This window comes from Felis catus, chromosome A3 (genome assembly GCF_018350175.1).
Source record: "Felis catus isolate Fca126 chromosome A3, F.catus_Fca126_mat1.0, whole genome shotgun sequence".
NCBI lineage: Eukaryota > Metazoa > Chordata > Mammalia > Carnivora > Felidae > Felis > Felis catus.
In genome coordinates this window covers 115,021,221-115,049,170 of record NC_058370.1, presented here as the reverse complement: position 1 = coordinate 115,049,170, position 27,950 = coordinate 115,021,221, and the positions used below count along the sequence as shown (strand labels likewise).

At 55.5% G+C, this 27,950-nt stretch overlaps 1 protein-coding gene and 1 long non-coding RNA gene across 2 annotated transcripts in view; one reads left to right on the top strand and one right to left on the bottom strand.

The window, feature by feature from the left end:
• On the top strand, positions 1–27,040 carry EHD3 (EH domain containing 3). The gene is made up of 6 exons (XM_003984350.5): positions 1–922; positions 9,582–9,758; positions 12,968–13,065; positions 20,559–20,971; positions 21,614–21,778; positions 24,818–27,040. The coding sequence occupies exons 1-6, from the start codon at positions 696–698 to the stop codon at positions 25,343–25,345; spliced, it is 1,608 nt and encodes a 535-aa protein (XP_003984399.1). The 5' UTR covers positions 1–695; the 3' UTR covers positions 25,346–27,040.
• Positions 3,607–27,950, bottom strand: part of LOC123384563 — a 62,396-nt gene continuing 38,052 nt past the window's right edge. Inside the window, exons 2-4 of the long non-coding RNA XR_006595844.1 lie at positions 18,588–18,691; positions 13,408–13,517; positions 3,607–7,468 (exon numbers count right to left, since the gene is read on the bottom strand). This is a non-coding gene — a long non-coding RNA (uncharacterized LOC123384563). The remainder of the gene's footprint in view (positions 7,469–13,407; positions 13,518–18,587; positions 18,692–27,950) is intronic.

Genomic DNA, 27,950 nt, shown 5'->3' with positions numbered 1-27,950 from the left:
CCCAGGCTGCGGTCGCCGGTCCCCAGCGGAGCGCCTGCCCACACACATGGCGGCGCCCTGCTCAGCTTCTCGGCACCGAGGCCGACGGGCCGGGCTGGCCTTGCCAGTACTCGGGGACTTCCTCCGCGAGCCCGCTTCCTGCACGGCTGGCATTTAAACCGGCGCCTGGGGCTGCGGGCTGCGGCTGCGGATGCTGAGCTGTCCCCGGGCGGGCCAGCGCTTCCTCCTCCTCCCCTGGGCCGGCCGGCCGCGCAGGAGCCGAGCCGAAGCATCCTCTCGCTGCAGCAGGGCCCGGGCAGGGGAGGTCGGCAAGCTGTGTGGGGGGGGAGATCGGGGACCCGGCATCGCACCCCGGCATCTTGCAGTTTAATTGCAGGTTTGACTTTCATTTCCGAGATCGCAGCCCTTCTGCCCGGCGCAGATAATTTCTTCTCCACCCCCCACCCCCACCCCCCCGCTCCTGGGTCTCCGCTTGAAGCGGGAGCTGGGCTGGGCCCCAGGAGCTTGGGCAGGGCGCGCTCCCGTCGCCCCGGGGACCCCCGCGCCGCGCTCCCGGCCATGGTGCGGCCGAGCCCCGCGCTCGGGTGACACGGCGGCGCGGCTCGCAGCGGCTGGTGGGTCCTGCGGGGCCCCTTCTCCCAGGAGCCGAGGGCGCCCGACGCGGGGCTGAGCGCAGGGGGCGAGCGGCGGCCGCGATGTTCAGCTGGCTGGGTTCCGACGACCGCCGGAGGAAGGACCCCGAGGTCTTCCAGACGGTGAGCGAGGGGCTCAAGAAACTCTACAAGACCAAGCTGCTGCCCCTGGAAGAGCATTACCGCTTCCACGAGTTTCACTCGCCCGCCCTGGAGGATGCTGATTTCGACAACAAGCCCATGGTCCTGCTGGTGGGCCAGTACTCCACTGGGAAGACCACCTTCATCAGGTGAGCCGCCCGCGCCTAGGTCCTCCCGGTGACCCCTCCTGCCTGGGGAAAAACCGGAAGCCTTCCGTTGTGAGGGCGCTGAAGAAATTCTGGTGTTTGTGTGTCCAAAGCTTTACCCCCACGATTTCATTGCTGCCCCCGCCCCTTCCCCTACCTAGTGCCTCCCTGCCCTTGACTCAAGAGGTCGGTTTGATGTGTTAGAAGTTCAGAGTCATCCCTATTCTCCCCATTTTATGGATGATGAACCTGAGGTCCAGGAGGCACAAGTGAGAAAGCTCCTAGTCACAAGAGCACCTTTTGCTGATGGGGGAGTCTCACACCCTCACTTTTTAGGGACATGTCCTTGGTGGCGAGGACCACCTCCCTTGCCTTTTAGAGGGCTCAGCCACTCCCCTGGGGGCTTTGTAGTTGCCACTGATGAGGTGGGCTGGGGACTCTGGAGCCCTTGCTGAGTAGTGCCACTTGTCCTTTTTACCAGTTTCCTTCCCTGAGCAGACCTACATCTGTCTCTCAGAGACTGGACAGAAGCAGTGTCAGAAGCAGAATGCCTTTTTCTTTTCCCTTGTTTGATCATAATGGCTTAGTAATAACATTAAAGTCTTTTAGAGGTGGAAGGGACACCGGTGATCGTCTCAGCCAGCAGGTGAAATGACCGAGGCAGAGAGGGCTTAATGACGGTCCCATGCTGTGTTAACTGGGTAGGAGGCCCACCTGGGAGGCTGGTCCTAGATGCATGGGAGGACACGCTTGGCTAAATGCCTGTGGCTTTGATGGTGAGTCATCTATTCCCTTGAGTGACAGAATCCTAGGGCCGGAGGGATCCTCGGGGAGTCAGCTTGTCCACCCTGCATTCAGAGAGCTCTGTGCATTGCCCACCGGAGTAATGACAGTCTTCCCCATCTTTACAGGACAGGCTCCTCCCCAGTCCTCAGACCACACAATTCTCAAGGCCAGGAGGTTTTCTTTGGCCTCATTTACAGCCATTGCCAAACTGCTGCAGGTGCTCCTTGGCCCTCTGTGTTGAGTCAGAGCCCTCTAGCGAGGCAGTGGGTGCAGTGGCCTCCCCAAATCAGCGGTGCTCATCTCCTGCCGGTTTCAAGGCAGGGGTCCTGTTTCTATTCAAATCAAATCTTACTATAGTTGGGCCACCTGCAACATGCAAAGCACTGTGCTTTGCTTGGCAAGGAGAGCAGAAAAGTTAACAGTCAGCTTCCTAATTTTCTAGCTACCAATTTTCCCTAACAACGAAGCTTATACACAAGCCTGGGAGCAGGGCTTGCCCCGTGCTTCCATGTCCTGTCGGAACAGAACACCAGATCGGGCTTGCCTTTCTTTGTAGGGTGGACAGCCTTGGGCTCCGTGGCTTTGAGGGGCTGAGTGATTTCTAAAGAAGTATGGGAGGTAGGGGGTGGGCAGCTACTGGCTTTTGGGTAGCTGACATTGTTAGAGCCCGAGGGCTCTTAGCAATGAATCTAATCCATTGCTTTCTCAACTTTTTAAAAGGTCAGGACATCCTTTGAAATTCTGACAAAAGCTTTGGCCCTGTCGAAAAATGCACATACACAAATTTACATGTAATCTCAGGGCAAGAACCCTGATCTGATCCATTTCCCTTAGTTCCTGCCAAAGGCACTTCAGAGCTACCTAGGTTCTGTACAAAGGTTTCCTTTGTACCCCGCGTCCTCCCATGTACAGATGACTCCTGCCCTTGCACAGCCCTCCTTGGCCCTCTGGACACGCCTCGGTTATAACTCTTAGTACGTTATTATTATCTAGAGCTTCTCCTTCGGTAGCACCAGAACTTGCTATTGTGCCTGCGCTCCCTGAGGCCTTGCCTGGGGTCTCAGCTATGGGAGGCTCCCATTAGAGGTTCACGGAGTGGGAGGGAAGAGCGAGGGGGAAAAGGCGAGTGTCCCTGGGGGCAGGATCCTGAAGCAGCGAACAGGTTTAAGTGCCTCTTGACTGAGACACTCCCCTGGCTTTGCCTGAGTCATGCTGGCTGTTAACTGGGCCTAAGAGAGGGGCAGAGTCGAGTTGCCCAAGGATTATTCCTTATCTAAGAGAGACAGGAAGGACGGAGGGGGGTGGGGGGAGGCAGTTCCCTCGCTTTCTTATCCCCCAAGTACAAAAGTTCTCCCTCCTGGATCCTGTAGTAAATGAATTTAGCTCCTGCAGTCAAAGCCACCCGCCTTGAGGGCGAGCCCACCAGCAGAGTAGCAAAGCTTACAGCATAGGGAATCCCTCCAAAACCAAATTATATCTTTTCCTTCCTTTTCATTAAATCCACTGAACAGCTATTTTTCCCCCATTGGAAAATGGAGACAAGAATAAATTTGAGGAAGGAGAAAAAAAAATCACCCATAATCCCATGACTCGGGAGAGACCATTTTAAATATCATATGTATATATCTATCCTTCTAGTATTTTTAGCTATTTTATAACACCGTTGAGCTCATGCCATAATGTAATTCTATATGCTAATTTATTTCACTTGGAGAAGGAGCATTTTTTACGGAAATTCAAAAGTCTTTGTAAGCAATATTTTTAAGAGCCGCATGATATTTCACTATATGTATATGCAAATTATTCATTAGCCTGTCCGCTCCTTTTGCATGTTTTAGGTTGTCTCTAATTTTTTGCTATTGTCGACTCACTCTACAGGCAATATTTTTCCACACGTTTTCTCAGGGAGTCCCAGAAGTGAAATCACTAGGCCAAGGGTTGTGCAGTTTTGCTTTGTTTTTAATTTTTTTATGTTTAATTTTGGTGTTAAGAATCCTATTTCTGAGTTGCCTTCCAAGAGGGTAAGGTGAGACCACACCCCTTCCCCAGAGCAAAGAAGGCTCCACTTGGAGTAGCTAAGGCGGTGCTCCCTCCCCCTGCTTCTTGCCTGAAGCACCGTGATTCACAGGCTCCGATTCACAGGCTCCGGCCAGGCCTGAACCTGTGAGGGATGTTTCCCTCGGAAACAGACCTGCCTCTTCATTCCCTGGCCCTTGGCCTTTTGCCTCCCGAGTGTCCATCCACTTTCATTTATATGTACTTGCCACAGGGTCTATTTCTCATCTCAGGAAGAACGTGCAGAAAAGGACATTCTTCTAATAACTAATTAATGTGCTATGCTCTCTGCCTGAAATAACTTCCCTGGCCTAAGGCCCGGCAACCCCGACTCACAAAATAAACAATCAATTGGCCTAGCGGCTGCTCCCTCCACACAGGCTGCCTCTTTCGATACAGTAGCCCTGTGTCCCTCTGGCTCTGGCAGCCTTCCTCCTGCTTCTGCTGATCCCCTCCCTTCACTCTTCCTCTGACTGGCCCTGGCAGCCTCCAACCCTTGCTCCCTTGCACACTTGGCCCCCCCAGTCCCAGAGCTGCATCTGGGGCCGCCCCGGGGGCTGAGGAAGACCCCCGTGCTCTGGTGGGCTAGAAGGGAGGCCTGGCTGGGCGGCCGCGGAGCTGAAGGAGAGGACTATGGGATCAAGTGTGGGGCCTGAGGCTGGCAGAGCTAAGCTGCCTGGGTCTGCACAGCGAGGTCCGGGCTGGTCCTGAGGATCCCGCAGCCCTTCTACAACGAGACTCAGACTCTGAAGTATGAGCGCGTGGTGGGGCTGCAGGGGTGAGGTGGGGGGCTACTCAGTGGGCGCTTTGGACTCCCCCACTTCTTCAGGGGGCTCTCTGCATCCTTCCACAAAGGTGACTCAGCATCTGGCTGTGTTGCACCATCTCTCCTCACAGCCCTGGCATCCCCCCTGCCCAGGCCTCATCCCCAGCTTTATAGCATCACCACCACGAGAAAGATGATCCTCCAGAAAGCCAAACGACTAGAGACAGGGGCCACCATTCCACGTAGACCCAGTGACCTCTGCAAGGTCTATCCTGCCAGCCACAGTGCCTGCCACACCTCACTCCTATCCTCCCGCTGCGGTCAGGGGACATCTTTTCCCATCAGGGCTCTGGTCTGCTGGTCCCTCAGTGGGGCAGAGTGGCAATCTGCCCACCTCTTATAAGGCCTGAGTGTTACTCAAGGGAGTAGACAGCCCTAGGCCACCTGCCTCAGGTCTGGCTTAAGATCTGCCTTGAAAGTCAGGTGTCTGGAGGTCATCAAGAGAAGCTTTCACCGGCAGGAGGGGACCTCTGGAGAAACCTCCATCCATTCCCATTGACAATGGAGTGAGGCCATGGAAAGAGCAGAGTCCGGCTCAGCAGAATCCAGGCTCCAACAGTCCTAGCTAAGAGGCCTTGTCAGGAAGGCCTAACCTGTCCAAACCTCAGTCTCCTCACCTCTAACATGTGAATAGCAACGAACACCTCATAGTACTACTCTCCAGTTAGGAAGGGAAAGAACCAATATAGTGCCAGTTATGTTCCAAGCATTGTGCTTAGGGCTTTCTCATTTGCTCTCCCCTTTCAAGCTGATTCTATAAGCAGAGGCCTAGAGACCGGCCCTCAGGAGTGGGGGGGAACCCCTTTTGGAGGCAAGGATCTTGCCTCTACCTCCAAGGGCTGGAGGAGGGGTGGCAAGGGGATCCTGTGGGCACTGCGGGGTTAGTCGTGGACTGGGTGGGTCAGCCTGTGGCAGGGTGGACAGAGGCAAGGGGAGGCTAATGGGAGGCTCAAAAGCCCAGCCATGAGTCTCCTCTGTGCTGGGGCCACTTTGTCCCATGGCAGAGGCTGCTGTGTGGTGGGGACAGGGGTGGCTGCTCCGTGGAGCACAGAGCCGACTCAGCCCTCAACACGGCCATCGAGGGTCAACCATCCTCACTTTGTGATTATGGGGTGCTTTCCGGTGTCCCTAAAACCTCCTGAGGCCAGTATTACCCAACAGGGCAAGTATTACTGTTTTGACCCCGTTCAAAAGCTCAGACCCCGAGACTGAGACCAAAGATACAGATGTACAACACAGATACCTGGAACACAGAGCAGAAAGTGACATGTGCCTTTCGAGTCTAAAGATCTGTAAAGTAAGAGCTGCAGCCTGAGGTCTGGCCCCCGCTGTTGCAGACATGGATACTCCAGAGGCAGACCGGGTTAAGATTCTTGGCCCTACGCCTTTACCCTGGGGGCTTAGGTCACCAGTAAAGCAGGCCACATGCTTAGATTGCCAGCCAAGCGGGACACAAACAAATGAGGAAAGTGTTAGAAAATAATTTGCTTTAAAAAAAAACATGAAGAAAACTCATCCTCCTGGGAAAACTCAGAATTTCCTGGGACTTCCTTACACCTGTATTGTGGTTTAGTATTTATTCATTTTGCATGGGATGGCTGGGGGGAGGAGGGCTACCCAAATCTTTTCAGCTCTTAGGGCCTCTCAGTAGTGTTCTTTGGCCCCAAAGTTGAGCAACCTCTATCTCAATTTGCTCAACTGTGGAACTGAAATAATGCTGCCATCCCATGGTGCGTCTGGGACCAATTAAGTGGAGTCATTTGGGTAAAGGTCCCAGAACAACACCTACCCCACAGCGGGTACCCTGCCTGCCTGGCCCTCTTGATTCTTGTGTGTCCCCATCTCAGCCATTCCCACCCAGGCTTGAATTCACTTTTCTTTTCTTACACTACTGTGGGAACGTTTTTTGCCTGGCAACAGAGGCGATCTGTATCACTCCCCATAGAGAAGCAGTGATGAGCTCTCTCAATAGGTTTTCCTTTCTGGACACAGTGGTGGCTTTGTTAAGGGGGTGCTCGCTGCTGCAAGCCATACGCAGATGTCCCTGAGAATTTACCAAGCCCTGGGTTCTCTGCCTGGCCCGACTGTGTCCCTGGACTTGCTGGTGGCTTCGTGGGATTCTGTGTTTCTCCAGACCCGTGTGTGGTCAGCAAATTGGAGGTTATGTGGGTTTAGCCGAGACGCCAGGACAGCGGGCCCAGCCTCCAGGCCCTCGCTTGGCTGCCTGAGGCTGCGGCTCTGGAACATCCTGGAAAGTGGCCTCTGTGATGCTGGGAAGCGTCACCCTTTGTTCATCTGCTGGTACACCACGTCTCTCTCGGCTGGAATTTGAGGTGCCTGTGTCAGGAAGATACTTCGTCACTGTATTTGGCCCTCTTCAGGCTGGGCATTCTTGAGGCTGCCTCAGAAATGTTTCTTTCCGTCCATCTCTGTTTCGGCTGTCCCTGAGGCCTTTGGTGACATCTGGCACCCTCCTCCAGCCTCAGAATTCACACTTGCCATACTCCCTGCGGGACCCAGGCCCACACAGGTGCCCGCTTCCTAGCACAGGCAAGAATGGGTGGGGTTTCCCGGGCACAGCCTTGACTCTCATGAAGCAGCTTCAGGTTCCGAGAATGGCCTTGTAGAGCCAGTGGCCCTGGCCCTGCTCTGGTGCCCGATAGCAGCCACTTCTGTGTGCCACATCCCACTCATGGAGACTGGGCAGTGAACCCCAGAGGTGGGTGTTCAGGAGAAGAGTACGTTCCTGGGTTTGTGAGCATCGAAGCCTGGCTCCTGGCCAGCCTCCTGCCAGATCATTCCCCCTTGGGGTCCTCTTGTTCCACGCCTCCTTCTGGTCCCCTAGGGGGGCTCAGCCCTTTTGCACTTCCTGGTCGAGGGACCTTAGGCAGGAACGGAGACAGTGAATGTAGTGGTTAGGAGCATGAATTCTTAAGCCCACGTGCCAGGTTCAAATCCCAGCTCTGCTGTTTACTGACTGCATATCCTGGGGCACATTGTGTGACCGTGTCTCCTCCTTTTTACAATGAGTGGTAATCTTGGTGCCAGGTGCTTGTTTAAGTGCTTAGCGTCTGTATCTAATGCAACACTATGAAGTGGGCTTTCTTATCAGGCCCATTTGATGGTAAGGACAATGGTGCTCACATCAGAGATGGGAAGATGAAGTGGGATAAGGCACGGAAAGTCTAGAACATCTCCTAGCATATGGCAGGTGCTTCATAAATCAGAACTATAATCTCTCAGGTTATGGAGCGAGGTAATGAGGTTCGCAGAGGGCAAGTACCTTCTGAAGGGCATGTCCCTCGCGGTTAGAGAGACTGGGTCACTGGCCCTGGGCTGCTGAGATGCCCTACCTCTCCTCTGAGGCCCCGAAGGTGTGTTTGAGAAAGCCAGATGCACTGTCCAAGTGTGCAGCTGCTGTCATTTATTGTTAGCACAACCCAGGAGCCAGCTTTCAAAATGGTCCTCTGACGGGAGGGAATCCTACCTTCACACCTGGATTATTGGGAGGGAGATGAGAGGCTTCCCAAGGCGGCGGAAAACCCTCCAGAGCGGGCGGGGGTGGCCTCCTGGGCAGCAGCTCGTTGCTGGCTCCTTGGGGAGGGAGCCCGTAGCAACCCGGCTCGAACCGCCCTGTGCCTCAGAGTAAACGAGTAGCTCAGAACACTTCCCGAAGGCACAAGGAGGATGTAGACGAGCCAGAGGAAATCCTCGGCTACCAGCCTGCTGGGCAGAGCAGGACCCATGCCCCAGGCCCGTTCTGGGGAGGTGTAAGGTGGGCAGAGAGCTCAGGCCCTGGAGTCGTAGCATCCGGTCCCAGCTCTGCCCCAAACTGTGGGGCCTTGATCAGCTTGCTCTCAGGGCGGAAGACGGCCGGAGAGCAAAGGATTTGGTGTTAGACTGATAGGGGTTTGGATTCCAGCTGTACTACTGGCTGTTTAACTTGGAGAAAGCCACATAACCCTACGAAGCTTCGGCTTCCTCAGTACCTGCCCATAGGGCAGCCGTGAAGCCTGTCGAAGATGACGTCCTCCAAGTGATGAGCGCAGTATCTGGCAGGTGGAAATGCTATTGAGTGCCGGTGTCAGTGGCTTTATCAGTGAAATGGGAAGGTTGGTCTAGAGCAGGATGTCCCCCGGGGCTGCACGTTAGAATCCTCAAGGGAGTTACTAGAACAGTCTGGTGGCCCGGGCCCCACCCCTGAGCCAGGGGGGACAGCACCTCCGGGCTGGGGCCTGGGCACCACTGGCTACAGCTACACAGTAGCTCAAACGCACCACCGGGGCTGAGGACCACTGGCCCAGGAGGCCTCCATGTTCCTTCTCTTCATTCTCTGGCTCGCCGTGTGCCTTTGCTCTTGACTTCTAAAAGGGGCTGTGGAAAGGGGCAGTGGCCTTGGGCTCTCACTGCTTAGGCCTGAAGAAGAGCAAAGAGGTGTACGTACAGGCCACAGCCTCATAGTGACGCTAGACAGTGGGACCAGCGCTCGTAGACGGCATGGAGATGGGCCTGGCACAGTGTCCCTTCACACTGGTGATGCAGCAGCTGTCTTTATGTCTCATATTAAATGGCTGGCATATGGACCTACGGAAAGCCTGCACGGTCTGTGGATGGTCTCTTTCCTACCTAGCCTCACTGCCGGTATCTTAGCTGGCTGCCTCCACCTGTAAAATCCACTGCGCCCCCTGCAGGAATCCGTGTCAACCCACACCTTGTTTCTGAGCCAAATCTTGCATCTCCTTGCTCTCCGACTACTGATTCCGAGAGGATAACAGGTAAAGACCAGGGGGACAGATTAGATATTTTAAGTGCAGCTAAAATCCCACTTCCTCCACGAGAGGTCTTTGGATTCTCCATCCGTGAAAATGCGTCCCTACCGCGGAATGTTGTCGCGGTCCCTCTGCCCCTCTGCCACGACTCACGTCCTCACCTGCCTGTGGCAGACGTGCAGCTTGAACAGAGTCCCTACCTTACAACCGTGCATCTTTCTGCCAGGTACCTACTGGAACAGGATTTCCCAGGCATGCGGATTGGGCCTGAGCCGACCACCGACTCCTTCATTGCCGTGATGCACGGACAGGTGGAGGGGATCATCCCTGGGAATGCCCTGGTGGTGGACCCTAAGAAACCTTTCAGGAAGCTGAACGCTTTTGGCAATGCCTTCTTGAATAGGTGAGTGCTCAGGGAGCACGTGTCCTGGGTGTTCTCTATTTTTCTTCCTGGAGTATGGGAAGGAAGAGGAGGGGTTTGGGAGGCTCGGTGCCTTTTCCATACCCAGCATCTCTTGGTTGTTCCTTTCTTGCTGGGGGTGTAACTGAGTTGGTCACTACGGATTAGGGATATAGGGCTAATTCCTGATCATGGAGCAGGGAAGGGTACCGGAGTTAGATCACCTCCCCCCTAATCTAAACCTCCCTCCAATGAAAGTGGAGAGGGCTATTCTGGGTAGTTCCCAGCTTTTGTCTATACAGCTGACCCTTGACCACACAGGTTTGAACTGCATGGGTCCATTTATATGTGAGTTTTCCACCGAGCAGAGTGGGGGAAATGACACGCCTAACACCCTCATTGTTCCAGGGTCAACTGTCTAGGGAAGGGGTTTGCATCCAACTGGAAGGAGGTAGAGGAAGGTTCCTCTCTATTCCTGGACGTTGTTCTTACTGGGTGGAAGGAACCGTGGGATGATGGTGGAAGTCCTGAGTTTGAGCACTGCCTCTTTACTAAACTCACTGCGAGACCTTGGACAGGTCACCTCCCCTCCCCTGGGACAAGGGTAAGCCTGCAGTCACCAGGGGTATTGTGTCAACGTGAGTGGCAAAAGCTGTAGGGAATGCTTGGCAGGCTGGCCCAACATTCCTGTTATTTACGTAACCAGAATGCAGGCTGCCGCCCAGTCACGCTTGTCATATAGAGCCACGCCACAGTTTCGCATGTGCATTGTACTTAAACAATTTGAACTACTTTCTTTAATAGGAGGTATTTAGAGTAAAGGCAGAGATGATGGGCTTTGACATCAGATAATCTGGGCCCAAATCCTATCAAAACGGCACCATGGATCTTAGACAAATTTCCTAATTTCTCTATGCCTCGCCTTTCCCGTCTGTAAAATAGGCTAAGAGTAATATGCTTCTCCCAGGTGAGAGGACTGACGCGGCCTCTGAGGGAAAGTTAGCATTTGACGTGGGTTGGTCAATGATGAGTGAAATGGCCCTTTCCAGGGTCTGGGTGGGAAAAAAGGACATCTCAGGCAGGAGAAAACTGGGGGGAAAAACCCCAGTGAGCAGAGAAGAATGGAAGAATATGGCTCGCTGCAGGAGCCCTAGGAGCAGAAGACCGAGCACTGTGAGGTTTGCGCCTTCCTCCCAGAGCACTCAGGAGCTGAAAGGACGGGTGTTTAGACTGATGTGGGAGGGGGATCTGCCAGCCATGTCCATTGGAAGGACACGAGGGAAGAAGGAAGCCCCCTTCCAGGCACCTCCAGTTCCCCGCAGCCACACCCAGGGAGGCTGCACCTCAGACATCTGGCTCCCATCTTAGTGCTGCCCAGGGGTCGTGTTCCAAACATGCTCCAACCCCCGTAACCTCCTTCTCCCTCAGCAGATGGCCTTGCCTCCTCTTCTAGAGAAAGTGGAAGCCAGGATCCATGGAGTGTTCCCCTGCCTCTGTCCCCGCCCCCTTCCACCGGTCTGCAGAGAGCTGCGTCCTCTCTTCCGCTCCGCGTCTACCTCCTCTCCCCCCCACAGGTGCTTCCGGGCCAGCTCCTCAGGGACCATGCTATCAGGGATTCCCTCTTTCCAACGACACCACCCTCTCCCCCCTCTCCCATGTAGAAATATCTCCTCTTGACAGCCCTGGAGCAGACCCTACCACCTTCAAGTTTCTTGACTAGACCTCCTCATTTCCTCCTTTCCCCCACCACCTGGGGAGCATGGCTTCCCCCATCACAGCTGCCCATGTGAAGGTCACCATGACCTCTCAGTGATGGTGAACAGCGGACACTTCCCACCATTACCTCACCCCGCCTCTCTTTGGTATGGGTCTCTCTCAGCCACTGTTCCCTCTCAGCTCCCTGGCCCTCCTGCGGCCTCCCTGTCGGCTCTGTCCCCTTTCTCTCTGGCTCCTGTGACCCAGTGTCCCCCTCATTGGGTCCACCCTCAGCCCCCTGCCCTTCTCACTCCAGGAGCTCAGCTTGGGTGAAGGTTCAGTCACAGCCCTCGCCCCCAACCAGCCCCCATGCACATGGCTACCTGGTCACCAAGTGACAGAAACCCGGCTCAGGCCAGCTTCAGCAAAATGTGGGGTTTCTTGTAGGATACTTGGGTGTGCCATAGAGCCTGAGGAGCCGTGGGCTTCGGTAGGGCAGGGGCCGTGTCATTTTCTCTTCCAGCCCATCATCTAGCCCAGCACTTGGCACTCCATACAGATGGCAAGCACTCCATACAGATCTGATGAACTGAACTGGATTTGCTGACAACCGTCGTATCTGACTGAGTCACTCTGTTGCGTAAAATGTTCCTCAGTATAAATGGGTTTCTGTTGCCCTCAGTATAAAACCCAGACCTCTCAAGGCCCCCGTGATGTGAACCCTGCCTCCCTGTTTGGCCCCACTCTGGCCTCCTTTGAAGCCCTCCCTAATGCCCCCGTCCGCGTGTCACAGCCTCCTCACCTACCCTGCCTCTCTACCATCTCGCTGGGCAGCAGAGGCCCGCTGAACCTGAGATAGTAAGACCCCTTTTTGGCTTCTGCCAAAAACGGCGTGTAAGAGAGGGGCCTTGAAGAAGAGCCTACGTTAGGTTTACCAGTTGGTGTTCTGAGACTTCAGGATGTAGCCCTAGAAATATTTCCTTTCACAAGGCTTGACTACTATCTCGATAGCGGTGCATTTGGAAGCCCAAATAAATGTTCCCGGGTGTGGAACTCCATCAAGGCCAGCTCCCGTGCCGCGTCCTCCAAGAAGCCATCCCTGGAAGCCATCTCTGCACCTTGGATTTCCCGAGCCCTTTACCTGACCCCCCTCGACATGCTGGTCCCATCCCATCTCATATTGTGGTGGCCCACGCACGTGCCTCCTCTCCCCACCGGACTGTGCGCCGTGGGGGCAGAGACTGAGGTTTGGACATCCTAGTGTCCCTGATAGCAGGGCTGCACGAATTCAGGACCACGGCTGCCTCAGGATCAGCCAGGGAGCTTCCTCAAAGTGCAGGTCCCGGGCCTGGTGCTAAGGCTGAGTCTGGACTGGAGCCTGGGGGTCGGTGTCAGAAGGCAGCCAGGCTTCTGGACGTCCGCCCCCCAGGGCTGGGAAGGCTGGCGTGCGTCTGCACGTGTGAGGGTGTGCGGGAGCCGGTGAGAGGACAGCGCGGGTTTGCTTTCGCCCCGCGCAGGTTCGTGTGTGCCCAGCTGCCCAACCCGGTGCTGGAGAGCATCAGCGTCATCGACACCCCAGGGATCCTCTCCGGGGAGAAACAGAGGATCAGCCGAGGTAAGCGACGCACCTGCGAGGATGGACTCTGGCTCTGTGCTGTGTCCTTTCCGGTATGTTCTTTTGCTTCCGTACTATGAGCTAGACCCCGGGGCGCCTGGGTGGCTCAGTCGGTTAAGCGTCCGACTTCGGCTTAGGACGTGATCTCACAGTTCGTGGGTTCAAGCCCGCATCAGGCTCTGTGCTGACAGTTCAGAGCCTTGAACCTACTTCAGATTCTGGGTCTCCCTTTCTCTGCCCCTCCCCTGCGTGCGCTCTCTCTCTCTCTCTCTCAAAAATCAATAAACATTAAATATATATATACATATATATATGAGCTAGACCCCCAGGACCCTGCCCTACCTTGATGAGCTGGCACCACCTGGTGTGCTGTGGGGACAGTCCTAGGCAGGGGCCAGGGGACAGTTTGGGTCCACTGTGGCTCAGGCGACAGCCGGCCTCCGTCTCCTCCTCTGTAAAAGGACACAACAATTATCTGCCTTATTTACCTCATCGGGTTGATACGTTCCCCAAGAGGCACTACCTGGTTTGCTTCTGAAGGTCTTGTGGTCCCTGGCCTGGGGAGATCTGCAGGGAAGGCATATGCCTGCAGAGAACTTCATCCAGTGACGTGGGGAGGTGAGCGTGCTCTGGGCCTAAGAGTGGGGAGCTGGTATGTAACAGCACTTTGAAAACTCCAGACAGATATGGGGTAACTGCTCACTAAGGGAGGTCCCCAGGCATGGCAGTTAGCGGATGGAACCTTGGTGCCCGACGGCCAGCGTGCCGAGCCTGCCTTGCCGCATCCTAGCTGCGTGAGCTCGGGCAGGGTTCTTCAGTTACGCCTCTGTAAGATAGGGGGAAATTGTTCTCTCTACTTATAGGCTTGTTTGAGGATTAAAAGAAATAATATAGGTACAAAAAGCCCTCTGCCCGGCACGTAGCAAGTGCCCAGTAAACATGAATAAACGTCATCATCATCATCATCACTGGTTTTTTTTCTAGCTCTAAAATGCTAGACGATGCTGTACAAAACTAAAAGTCTGCCCCTGGCGCCCCACCCCAGCCTCTCCCACCACCTCCTGCTGTGTGCCCTGGGTAGCCCCCCTGCCCTTTCTGGGCTGTCTCTCTGGCGAGCCATGCCAAGCCACTCCCACCCCAGTACTGGAGCCAGGAGCTGGGCTGGAGCCAAGTCCGCATTCAGAAGTCAGCCTCCGGGAAGGAAAGTCTTGGGACTGGCAGAGAGATTCTCTGGGCAGTGGCCTTAGGTGACTGTCTGCTTCCCTCCCGCATGTGCCTTGGCCCCTGTGCTCTGCAGCCTGCCAAGGTCTGTCCTGCAGCATGTCTGTGCCGCCATGGTGGGGCCCAGAAACCCCCTCCTCCAAGGGCATGGCCTGCAGGCGCCGGCACCCGCTTAGCCCCGGGCCCCCCGGGAGGAGAGCCCACTGCCTCACTGGCAACAAGCCAGTGCCCCCAGGTCTGTACTAAGGGGGCCCAAGTGCCACTGGTGCTGGCCTGGGTACAGGCCCATAGTTTCGGAGCTGGGCCACCCTGAGCATTCCTGCCAGCTGGCCTGGCTTCCTCTCTGCAGGGAGCAGGTCGCTCTCTGGGGTGGCAGGACCCAGCTCAGCCTTGGGCGTTGGGGGGGGGGGTGTCCCCCATGGCCATGTGGGTGGGTACAGCCAGCCTGACAGAGGGTAGACAGGGAAGATGGCGGGAGAGGCCCTCAGGTCAGCAGCCCGCTCCAGGGCCTCTGGACCCCGGTCTGTCCTGCAGGAAAGACAGAACCTGCTGTCAGGACCTCAGTCTGGAGTAGGTGGGAGCAGGGGTAGGCAGAGACCCCAGCAAAAATGCCCTGCGTCTCCCTCCCATTTCACTGAGGAGGTGACACCTGGGACAAGGGGCGAAGAAGAAAGGAGGGGCCTTGTGTGAACATGCCACGTAATCAGTGGGACGTCAGTGGGGGAGCCTGGGCTCCGGGTGGTGCTGGGGCTGAGGCGGAGCTGGTTTGGAGACATAGAGCCCATGGCCCTGGGAAGACAGGCTCACCTACCCTCTCCTCTGGACCTTCGTGAGCACTGCGGTGCTCGGGTCCAACCCTTGTGGAGGGGAGGCTCTGGTGGCTCTCCGCGTGGCTTCTATTTGTTTCCCTAAATACTCCCCTCCCTCCTTACCAGCACCCCCCCCTTCCCCCGCCCTGCCCCAGTTTCATCTGGGCCCATCCTGAGTTTAGGCCTAAAGGGGATTTGATTTACTGTTTCACACTAGCCGCCTGGGTGTCCTTAAGGAAGGCTCAGGACTTTTCAATCTGACTACTTTTCAATCTGAACTACCTGGGGGCTGGGGAGCGGGGAGGTGGCACATAGACCTGTAAGGCAGTGCAGCCTGGCAGGTAGGCCCAGGGAGGACTTCAGCCTCTGGGATTTCCAAGGGCACTGGACTGGGAGGTCAAAGCCCCGGTTTTTAGAACCAGTATGGGTCTCAACAGGCCACATTTTTTCCCCTGAGCCTGTGTCCACTTCTGTAACAAGGGATAATGATACCTATCATAGGACTTTGTGAGGCCTACAGATGGTAATGGAAACCCAGACATCAGCTCTGGGCCTGGATGACAGTGAGCTCCCTTCTCTCCCCTTTATCTGCCAGCCAGGGTTGCCCATTATACAGTAATGAGTAATCTGTATGAATGGCCTCCCTTATGAATGCAGTGCACAGCCTGTGCAGCTGTATATGGCAGCCTACTTCTAGGGACTCCTGCCTTCCTCAGCTCCTGTCCCATTCCATTTGTTCCCTGTTCTTGTATTTTCCTGCCTGCTTTGATCTTTGGACCTCAGTGGCTGCCCTCAGCAAATTGGGTGCTTGGTTTCCTTACCTGCCTTCCTGTCCCCTCCCACCCCACACTGACCTCTAGAAGTGGTGGCCCACGAATGGCTACACAAGCCAGTCAGTCCTCTGCCTTCCCTGCAGCCTGTGATAAAAACCAGAGCTGGGAGCTGGGCACTGGCACTGTATCGCCAGCCCGGGCAGTGCTGCCCTCAGCGCTCCAAGGAGACCAGGAATGAAAGGGCATCAGATACCCTCAGGTGTCAGGAAAGTTTCCAGTATGCAGAACCTCTCATCCTTTCTCTGCCATAGAACCTGGCAGTTCTGGTTTATACCTACACACATATACACCCCCACGTCTACACGCACCCACCACTCCCTCCATATACACTATCCCCCCCCTGCCAGACACACACACACACACACACACACACACACACCCGTGTGTTCACAGAACCAAATGTTCTGTGTACGGCTTCTTGCCTGGGGCCCTCAGAGCTCTGGGTTTGGCCATACCACAGATCTGGTGTTTCTGTCCTTCCTCTAGCCAGCTCAGGACAGGACATGGCCCCGTGGGTCGTGCCCTGTACAAGCTCACCTGGCTGAGAGGCGCGTAGAGCCTACAATCCAGCCCACACTCCATTCACTGAGCTTCATGCCAGGCACAGTGCTGTGTCTCACCAGCCAAAAGCGGCACCATTATCAAATCTGCACAGAGCCGCCTCTCGCCCGGTGGCCCCAGGGTGCCCCATTCTCGAAAGTGAGCTGCTCCCAAGGGCTCCCCAGGCCTCAAGCTTCACGGGAGGGAGCACCCAGCCTTGGGCCAGAGCTGGAAGAAGCGTGGCCCTTGTTCAGGGTATGGCCCCTGCGCCCAGGCCTCGGGTGGGTGTCTGAGGGGGAGAGAGGAAGCAGGGGACGTCCGGGAATCTGAGCTCAGGAGGTCCTGGGCCAGCACTTGTCTCTGGATGAAGATGACCTGGGATGGGCAGCAGAGGAGGCAGTTCCTGGAAGTGACAGGATGTGCCCAGCCCCAGGCTCATTACTGGGAAGAAGCAAAATGCAGCAGAAGTGGGAGGGGCTCCGGAAGCCTGAGTGTCCTCACACTTGGGACCCTCATTTCCTGGCTACTTGTCAGCTAGAATCCCCACAGGCCCCGCCCTAGAAAAGCACCCCCTTGGGCCTGGGGCTCACATTCCTCCCTGTGGGGGTGAGCTCAGCAGGGCCACAGCAGGGAAAAGCCCGGGCTATAAAGCTGCAACGCAGGCTGGTCTCCTTAGACCCAGTCTAGTGGCTTTTGAGTGGTTTATCATCACCTGCCCAGGAAGAGCTTGGGGAGTAGAATGGGGCCGGCTCTCATCTCCAGTCCCCCCGGGGGCACCTTGGAGGGTCCAGGCTGGTCCTGGCAGCCTCACGTCCCTGGCCTGTCCCTGGACCCTCACTGGAGTGGGGCCCCAGACTCCATGCTGTATCTATGCTCCTGGGTGGGCACCACAAGCCAGGGCAGAGCGGCAGAGTCCTGAGGCATGTCACAAGGGCTTGCCGGCAGCCTTATGGTCATCGGAGGCCTGTGATGAGTCTCTCAGGCCACTTCCAAGGTTACTTCTCGGAGGCATGTAGTGTGGTGTTTGTTCCCCACTGGCATCTGAACTCTTCCCACGTTTTGAAAATTGATGCCCTTTTATTTCTCTTCTGCTAAAATGTCTTTAAATCTCAAAAGGGATTTTGGGAGGCAGGATAGGACCTTTTATGCACCCACCACAAGTGCCTGGTTTGAGGGCTCAGACCTCTGAGCTCCAGCCTCACACATGGCTATGCATAGGAAGAGAGTGTGGACCCGAGTCAAGGGTCTGGGGTCTAGTCCCGAGTTCGCCACAACCTGCCTGTGTGAGCTTGGCCAGCCCCTAACCTCTCTGTCCCCTCCCCTTCCTGCCTGTGTGCCCTGTGTAGCTCCCGGCATGTGGACAGTTATGAGGATCAAATGAGATGGTGTGGTTGAAAATACAAAGAAATGTGCTGCCTGTCAGCGTCCCTGCTTTGCTCTTCAGAATATGCGGGAAGCCAGTGGGTGATTAAGGAGTTGCCTTGCTTATTGTGTTTGTCTCATTGATTTCCTCCTGCCTGGCATTACCTAGAAATGCTTTCTTTCCAGTCCTCTGGAGCCTGGAGGGTTGTGGGGAGAGCCCCAGGTCGCTGCAGGCTGCGCGGTCTCTGGCCCTGATGCCTGCAGACCAGATCTCCTGGAGCCAGACTTGCTGCACGTAATCCCAGGGTTTCCGGGAAGACCAGCTTTGCTGCTCAGTCTCTCGGGGCTTAAATCTCCCTCCACCTCCTAGTTCATGTCTTATAAGCCCTTGAGCTGCTGCAGGTGCTCACGAGTCCCTGCTGGGGGTCTCAGAGCCATTCCCAAGACCAGCCAGGGAAGGGGACCTATGACCCCAGACATTAGAGCAGAGCCTCCAGACTGATCCAGGCCCTCCCTGTGCTCTTGAATCCTATTGCCGTGGCTCTATCACTGACCCCTCATTGGTCAGGTGTTATCATCCCCATTTGACAGCTGAGAAAACTGAGGTTCAGATTTGCTAAGGTCACACAGAAGATAAATGAGAGAGCTAGTCCCCTGCCTTTTGCTTAATGGGTCCATCTGTGCCTTTCAGATGCTCCCATTCCTGGATGTGCCTAAGAACTGTCCGCCCCCCACCCCCCATCCCAGAGATAATTACCTGTCCTGGAGGCTGCTAGGCTCTGAATAGCTGGGAGCAGGAGGCTGAGCTTCTGAGGAAGGCTACGCCCTCATCACCTGGTCCTCGGGTCCTCGTGGCCAAACCTCGGGAGAAAGCGCCTGGCATTACGGACTTTGTAGTTTGATAGCACTCGTCACAGCATGCAGAATTTGCAAAAGTGGGAAGATGAATAGGAAGCCTCTGTGCTTATGAAATCCCAGAAAAGGTTTCCAGAAGCCTGTCCTCAAGCAAGAGCAGATTTCACACAGGCCCCCCCAAGGTGTTTAAGACAGAGGCCCCCAGCCTCCTTTCTCCCTGTCTGGCAAGGACTTCCTCGTGTCTCCCCTTCATCCGTCCTGCTCTCCACCCTCACCCCTCTGGTCTTAGAAGCAGGGAGAAGGGAAGCTCAGAGGTCTTCCTGTCCAGCTCCCTGCTTTGACAGGCAGAGAAACCGGGGACCAGCGACGGAAGGCTCTTTGCCCAAGAACACACAGCACCTTAATGGCTGAACAGAAACTAGAAGTAAGCTTGCCAGGCCAGTGCTACTCAGGCGACCCCTTCGGAGCACATCCTACCTCGAGAACACTGGGCTGACGGGAATGGGCAGGGGGCCATCATCTTCTGGCCACACTGAGCTACTACTGTCCCTCCCCACCCCGAAGTGGGGGCTGGTCAGCCTTGCCCTTACTTCCCCCAAAGCCTTTGCAGCGCCCCCCCCCCGCCCCCCGAATGGCTGGTGCCATCAGCGATTGGTGAGAGGTGGGAGAGGCGGGAGCCTCTTTTCTTTACAGCTTCTTTAGCCCCTTTGCTTTCCTGAGTCCATGGAGGGGTGACCAGAGGGCCTGATTTGAAGTGGGGAGACATGACCCTGCTTCCACCCCTCCCTTGGGGGCCCTGTGCACTCTCTGAGCCTCTGCTTCCTTGTCGACTAAGTGCTGGGCTCTAGCTGCCCAGCCGACTGGGAGTGGCCACTCTGGGATTTGTTTACAAGGAGCTGCAGCGTGCTCTCTGGGCTGCCCTGCCCGAGGCCTGCACGCCACAGCCACAGTTGGGAATGAGCCCTGCTGCCCTCCCCAGCCACCAAGGGGGGCAGGCTTGCTGGTTCCGGGCTCCAGAGAGCAGGAGAGTGGGTGCAGGCTGCAGGCTCGCCTGGAGCAGGAATGCACAGGCCTCCTGGACTCTGTGGGAGCTACTGGGTGAGCCTGGGCCCTGGGGAGGGAAGGAGAAAGGGTGGAGAGGCAGGGAGGTGGCCATGTGTAAGACAGCTGCCCTCCGCATGTTCGGGGAGCCCAGGGCCCAGGTGGTGCGGTCCAGCCCTGGCCCCACCGCTTAGGGACCGTTTGACTGTCACCTCATCTCTGGACCTCAGTTTTCTCCTCTGAAAAGCCAGGGTGAGTCTCCTCATCCTGCGGATCTCAAAGTATGCTGCGGGGGTGAAATGGGGCCATGAAGTGAACGTCTTGCCCGCCGGAGCAAGCGCTGAACTTGGGGTTGGAGAGCTGGGTTCCATGCCCCAGCGGCTGCCTACCAGCAAGGTGGTCTTGGCTGAGTCACTGTGCCCCCATATTTCCGTGGCACTGACCACGCCCCTGCCTGGTTGCTGGGCAGAGCCCGCCCCCGAAGCACTTTCTTGAGCCCTGTCGCTGAATGGAAAGAGCCTCTTTGCCTGAACGAGAAGAATAAATGGGAATAATGATGTTACTAATAACTATGTGCTGGGCTCGGAGTGTATTTAGTCCTTATAATTCCATTAGTCAATTACTATTAGTATGTCCATCTATGGGTGAGAGAACAGTCAGGAACACTAACATGTTCAAGGCCAAAGAGTGGACATGTGGGGGGGGGGGGGGCGGGCTGGAACCCAGGTGTGACTTCCTAGACTCTGTGTCCGGCGCCTGGCCTCCTGTCCCCAGGCCCCTCCCTGTGCCACGGAGCCCCCCTCCCCCCCTCCTGACCGCCCCTCTGCCGCAGGGTACGACTTCGCGGCCGTCCTCGAGTGGTTCGCCGAGCGGGTGGACCGCATCATCCTGCTCTTTGACGCCCACAAGCTGGACATCTCTGATGAGTTCTCAGAGGTCATCAAGGCCCTCAAGAACCACGAGGACAAGATGCGTGTGGTGCTGAACAAGGCGGACCAGATCGAGACGCAGCAGCTGATGCGGGTGTACGGGGCCCTCATGTGGTCCCTGGGGAAGATTGTGAACACCCCGGAGGTGATCCGGGTCTACATCGGCTCCTTTTGGTCCCACCCCCTTCTCATCCCCGACAACCGGAAGCTCTTCGAGGCGGAGGAGCAGGACCTGTTCCGAGATATTCAGAGTCTGCCGCGAAATGCTGCCCTGCGCAAGCTCAACGACCTCATCAAGAGAGCCAGGCTGGCCAAGGTGAGGCTGTCCCCCGGAAGACGGGGAGGTTCGGGGTGGGTCGGTCAGGGGCTGCCGCCTGCAACCCTGAGCTATCGCCTGCTGGGGTGGTCGGTGTCCTCTAGTTCCTGCATCATGGGCACCAGCTGAGCCCCCCAGTAGCTGGGGGCAGGATAGTGTGGTGGTTCTGGTCACAGGCCCTGGCGTCAGGTGGCCAGATTGGAGTTTATGAAATGTGATCCCAACCTGGCAAGGTCCTTAGTCTCCCTGTGCCTCTTTCCACATCTGTAAAATGAAGGGGTGGGAGGGTGAAGTAAGGTAAGGAATGTCACAGCCCCGTCACAGTGCCTGGCATCGTTAGAGGTGCTCAGGAAACGTTAGCTGTTGCTGGCTTCCTCGTCCTCAACATCATCACCAGTATTACCATCCCTATAACTGCCTTGACCTTAACCTCCCCCCCACAGTCTCACCTTTCCCATGTGATCTAGGAAAACAGCTCAGCGCTGCAAGCGATGAGAGAGCAAGGGGGTGAGATAGAAATGATTGCAGAGGTAGCAGCAGGAGGAGGGATTTATGGAAAGAGAGGGGGCCAGAGCTACCCTGGAGGGAAGAAACGGATCAAGGGTCTTGATCGGAAGATTGCTCTCTTCTCCTGGTTCTCAGGTTCATGCCTACATCATCAGCTCCCTGAAGAAGGAGATGCCGTCGGTATTCGGAAAGGATAATAAGAAGAAGGAGCTGGTGAACAACCTGGCTGAGATTTACGGCCGGATCGAGCGCGAGCACCAGATCTCACCTGGGGACTTTCCCAACCTGAAAAGGATGCAGGTAACTAGGGGTCTGGGGCTCCAGGACAAGGGACAGTCCGATTGCCCAGAATCAGAAGGCAAGGAGATGGCCCCAGGTCTGCCCTCCGTGCTGGACCACTGCTGGCCCAGCAGGTGTCCTACCTGGGTCTGGGGAGAACACAGAGCCCCAATGCTCCCAGGGAGGCTGGGGTATCATGATGCTTGGGACCCGATACCTCCAGTTTAGACCTCCCCCAGTCACAGCCACCACAAGCTTGAAATCCCTGCCATGCCACGTGATATGGAATGTCACCTGACACAGGGTCTCCAGGCCCTCGAGTGCCTAAGTTTACCTCTGAGCTCCCACTTGGGAGCAGTTTGGGACACAAGCCATGAAGAAGCAGAAGCCTGCACTGAAGCCTGCTCTCTTTGGGGTACACCGTGGGTTCCTATCTTGGCCTAGCACCATCACACCTGGCTTCTCACGTTAGTCCCCAAAGCCGTCCTCTGAGGGAGGCATTCTTCTTCCTCCTTTTACAGAGGAGCCAACTGAGGTCTACAAAGCTAACTGACCTGTGTAATTAATGGCTGGCAGTTTTCTGAGTGCGCTGTTCACACAGGCTGCTGGTAGAAAAGCCAGAATATCCCCACAGTCCAAGCGAGAAGCCACCACACCAATGCTAACTGGATCCTCTCTGAGCCTCTGACTCTTCATCTGTAACCTCAGGCTCCGATGCACCCACCTTAGATGTACGCTGTGAGCATCATCAGTGAGATAATATTTGCAAGGTGCTTAGCCCAGGGCCTGGCTCTTAAAATGCAGCCTCGAGTTAGGTAAGATGTCACCACTGAGGGAAGCTGAGTGGTGAACACGGGGACCTACTTCTCTGTACAATTTTTGCAGCATCTCATGGTTCTGTAATTATTTAAAAATAAAAGCTTTCTCTGGGACGCCTGGGTGGCTCAGTCGGTTGAGCGTCCGACTTCGGCTCCAGGTCATCATCTCATGGTCTGTGAGTTCGAGCCCCGAGTCGAGCTCTATGCTGACAGCTCAGAGCCTGGAGCCTGCTTCGGATTCTGTGTCCCCCTCTCTCTCTGCCCCTTCCCCATTCATGCTCTGTCTCTGTCTCAGAAATAAATAAACATTAAAAAAAATAAAAAAGTTTTCTGAGAATTAGGGAATTTTTTTAAGAATAGCAGCACATGTAGTTGTAATAACTGTTTTTGCTCTCGTTGCTGGTTTTGATCTTTTGATCGTTTCTCAGTTTAAGACCGGAGGTTCAGAACATCAGTACGGTCCCAAACAGGCATTTTTAGCTTCCTATGTGCTAAAAGGAAGAGAAAAAAATAGACATTCAAATAGTGCATGCGTTCATGTATCCATTCATTCCTGGAACCACCTACCACAAGCCAGTTACTAATTTCAGAATTACTTTAACATAACTCAGGTTTGTCACTCAGCCGTGGCTTGGAATACTTCAACGTTCAGCTCCTCTTTCTGTTAAGAAGGTAACGATCTGGGGGCGCCCGGGTGGCTCAGTCGGTTGAGCGTCCGACTCTTGATTTCGGCTCAGGCCATGATCCCAGGGTCGTGGGATCGAGCCCTGCATCAGGCTCCATGCTGGGGGCATGGAGCCTGCTTGAGATTGTCTTTCCCTCTGTCCTCTCCCCTGCTCATGTGCGTGCATGCACTCTCTCTCTCTAAAATAAACAAATTAAAATTAGAAAAGAATGTTGTGCTCTAGAAGCAAACATTTAGGAAGATAGCATTCGAAAGGGACCACACGACCCCATTTTTAATGTGAGGAATCCTTTTGCCGCATACAGATTTCACCTTCTTATCTGTTTGCCAGTCACAGGTTAGGATCTGTCGTCTGGTGCCCTGAACCAACCATGTAAATGGCCGCCTGGCGGGCCATCGATGTGGGGTGATGGGAGCACCCACTGTGCCCCCTGGAAGATATTAGGTTGCCCGTTTGGGAGCCCACCAAACACACCTCGACGTGGACGGGCTGAGAGAGATGCCAGGGACCTTGGGCTAGTCTGCTTCTGCCCTGCACACCCCCACCGGCCCCCACCTGCCTCCTAGGCTTGGCCCTGCCTTAGAGGGGAGGTGAGAAACGCACAAGCTGACACTCGCTCTTAAAATGTCGCCGTGGGTGTTTTCTGAATTTTTCTGCCGGGAACTCGATGTGCTTGTCCCTGAGATTTCTGTGCACTGGCCTCTGCCCAGTGTCCTGAGCTTGTTGTGGTCAGAGCCAACGGCCGGAGCAGAAAGCTCTCACCTTGTCACTGAAAAGGCCAAGGAGCAGCCGGGTGTTCTCGACTCAGACGCCTCAAAATCGCAGAGATGCGCCAAGTGGAACATATTTCTTCCACCATGTGGTGTGGGTGTCACGGGAAGGCAGGCTTTTACAGAATCTGCCCGCCTGTGTCTACTGTGTCAGAACCCTCAGGGGAGACGCAGGTATCTGAAAACTCTCCAGCTAATTCCGATGAGCAGCATGAGTAAGAATCACTGGTTTGGAGATGAGCCTTGGCTTCTATTAGGATTTGTTTTCAGTTGCCTGTGCCTCCGTCTTTCCTTCCCTTAATGGGGATAGAATGTGATTCCCCTCCCTCAGAAAGACCCCGGAAGAGCGAATGAGATCACGCAGTGAGGCATTTGCAGTGTTCCCAGTACTACCACCGTGGTTAGAGCACAGAGACACATACGCCTCGGTCTCAGAGGACAAAGCATTCAGGAACCATCCCTCAATAGCCAAAACTAGCTGAAAGAGAAATGTAATTGCTTTCCAGCGTATTAAAGGGAATCCAGATAAATGGATCAAACCAATATTTGTTCCATTTCCTTTTCTTCCCTAGACCCTGAGACTGTCCTCTCCTGAAAACTTCCACCAAGAGCCAATGTGCCTTTTTTTCTTCTCCTCTATCTTTCAATATTTCATTATTTTGCGATCAGTTTAGCTTCCAGGGCTGTGAACATTCCAGCATTAGCAGAAGGCAGCATCCCCAACAAGGGGAAATAGCTCCTTCCCTTGCCTCCTACGCTCACCTTCTTTTCTCTTCCTCTTCCCAGGACCAGCTGCAGGCCCAGGACTTTAGCAAATTCCAGCCACTGAAAAGCAAGCTGCTGGAGGTGGTGGATGATATGTTGGCCCACGACATCGCCCAGCTCATGGTGCTGGTGCGGCAGGAGGAGACACAGCGGCCTGTGCAGATGGTGAAGGGCGGGGCGTTCGAGGGCACCCTGCACGGCCCCTTCGGTCATGGCTATGGGGAGGGGGCTGGGGAGGGCATCGATGACGCCGAGTGGGTGGTGGCCAGGGACAAGCCCATGTACGACGAGATCTTCTACACCCTGTCACCGGTGGACGGCAAGATCACAGGGGCCAATGCCAAGAAGGAGATGGTGCGTTCCAAGCTGCCCAACAGCGTGCTGGGCAAGATCTGGAAGCTGGCTGACATCGACAAGGACGGCATGCTGGATGACGAGGAGTTTGCACTGGCCAACCACCTGATCAAGGTCAAGCTGGAGGGGCACGAGCTGCCCAACGAGCTGCCCGCCCACCTGCTGCCTCCATCCAAGAGGAAAGTTGCTGAGTGATGGACGGAGGAGGAGGTTCAGGGCAGGCAGGTGTTAGAGGGGACGGGGGAGAATGAGATGTGTGCGTGCGCGCACACACACACACACAGATACACACACATGTACACACACAGATCTTGAGAAGTACACTGCAGATGAGAGGGGACAGGGAGCCCCAGGCTTCCAGGCTGGTCTTTGGACACATCTCCAAGTTCTCAGCATTGGTAGAAGCACAGGAGTGCTCCCAGGGCCCCAGGTTCAAGACCAGGTCTCCATCCCTCTTTCCCTCCCATCTCCCACCACCCGCAGAGGCAGTTCACCTGTCCGCGGGTGGCCCATCCACCTCCAGATTCCCTGGGCTCAGAACAGATGGAAAATGCTTCTCACTCAATAGGCGCTCACTGTTTTCAGTGCCGTCCCCCACTCTTCGGCTTCCCAGTGGGGAAAAATGGTCCAGGTCTGAGAGATGGGAGTTAGGGGCTGCTGTGGGGAGCAGGGGTTGGTGGGAGGGATGGCGGGGAAGGAAGAAGCATCCTCTACCTGGTCCCAGATGTGAAGAGACATGACCTTGAGCTGTGTGCTTTCCTAGGCTCGGGCTGTGTCTGCCTCGGCAGACCTGCCCTTGAACCCTACCCCTACTTCATTTCAAAGAATCCCAGACCTGGAGAGAGGAGAAAAAATTGGCAGGAAAGAAGGTAAAGAAATTGCCCTAAATCCTCAACCCTAAGCCAGTCAAGGTGGCTTTATTCCCCAGATTTTGTGAGGTTGGTGTTTTCTCACCCAGCCCTGATGTCTGGAAGCTCAGATCCATCTCCCATGTATCCAGCCCCTCCTGTGTGCCAGGAGCCAGCCATGTTGGGCACCTTACATACAGCATCCCACCCGGCCCTTGCCAGCCCCCAAGGAAGTAAGCATCAGTCCCCCCCACTTTGCAGATGAGGAACTTGAGACTCAGAGGAGTTCAGGTGACCTTCCCGAAGTCACAGAGGTCACGTGGTAGAGAAAGGATTCAGAGCCAAGACCTCAGACCCTTCCTTCTGCTGTGGCGATATGTGCAGGATCCCAGCATCGCTAGTGGGCTATGAACCTTGGAGAACAGGCCAAGCACGCAGGGCACCTCGGCCGCCCAGAGCCGGCTGGTGAGGGAGGAGGGCCAGCCAGCATGTGGTGGGCCATCAGTCTGGCCATCTGTCACATCACAGAAGCAAACCGTGCCGTCTGGCTCTGCGGCCCGTGTTCCTAAAATCACAGAAGTCCAATAGCGCCAGCGGGAGAGTGGGCTGGCCTGCTGGATGCTGTTTGCGCCCGTCCCCGCTCTGCCGCCCACCCAGGGGCCTGAATCATCCCAGCTCAGATGCAGCCACCGGCTGTCGTCAAGTGGGACCTCGTGCTAACTCAGAAGGCTGTCCTGAGAGGTCTGAGGTCCTGTTCCCTGCAGGAGCCCCCGCGACTCTGCAGCGTCCTTGGCACATCGCCACCATTCTCCGTGCCCTACGCCCTCCTTTATGGTTTCTCCCTTGGCTTGCTTTGTGGCCACTGAACCAATCACTTTGTATGCTATCCTCCTACTGTGATGGAAAACAAAAACAAGTATAACTTATTTTCTATCTATGTTCAGACTAGAGAGACAATATTCTATGTATCTATGACGTGCTTACTACTGCAGTGCATTTGTCCGTCGTACTCACGTTAATATAGCACATTTATCCTTTGGTACCTGCTTGGCCACAGAGCATCATTCCGCAGGAGGCTGGGGGAGGTCGAGGGAGGGAGCATCCCATTGGCCTGAAGCCTCCAGGCCCAGGGACCGTCCAGGCTGACCGGAGGGAACCACTGCCCTCTGGAGTGCAGATGGCCCCCAGCTCTGCGTTCCCTTCTGCATGCACATTTCGCTTTCTCACGGAATGAAGGGCAAGGGAAGACCAAAGCCAAGAGGTCTAACCTCCTCTAAGTTGAGAGCTAAGCACAGCAGAGGGACCATTTCTCAGCTCTATGCCTTTCTTTGAGACGAAGGAGGCAGCGAAAAGAGGTAAAGTGTTTGTTTTTTTATCGCGGAAGAAAGAAGGGTGTGTGTAGCCCCTCCGCCCCTTGCCACTTGGACCCGTGGGCACCTTCCTGCCCCGCATATATCTGCCTCTCCTCCCCGCCTCTTCAAGACTCCGGCTTGGCCTCGAGGGACCTGTGAGGCAGGGGAGTGTGTGGGAGCGTGGTGCCGATCTCCTGAGAAGGAGGAAATGGTGCTTGAGGCTCCTCTCCATGGTCGAGGGAACATTCAAAAGGCACTTTCTCTGAAGCCGTCCCTCTGGCTCCTGCTGTCTCAGCCTACTGATCTCCTTCAGGCTTCGGGGCCTGAAGCTCGGGCCTCAGCCTGGAAACTATCTGAGGTAGAAAACAGGGGCACGGCAGTTTCACAGGCAGGAATCCCTAGAGACCCAATGTCCTGTCACTCCTTCCCCCACACTACTCAGCGGGGGCCACGGAAAACGTCAGGGAGAGCAATGCCCTATGCCCCGCCCCAGTCTGTAGAGTGGAGAGAGGTTGCCCCGAGACACCCCACTTCCACCTGTCCCCTCTGTTCCAAGAGTCTATATTTATGTGTTAGCTGGTCAGAATCAGCAGAAGCATC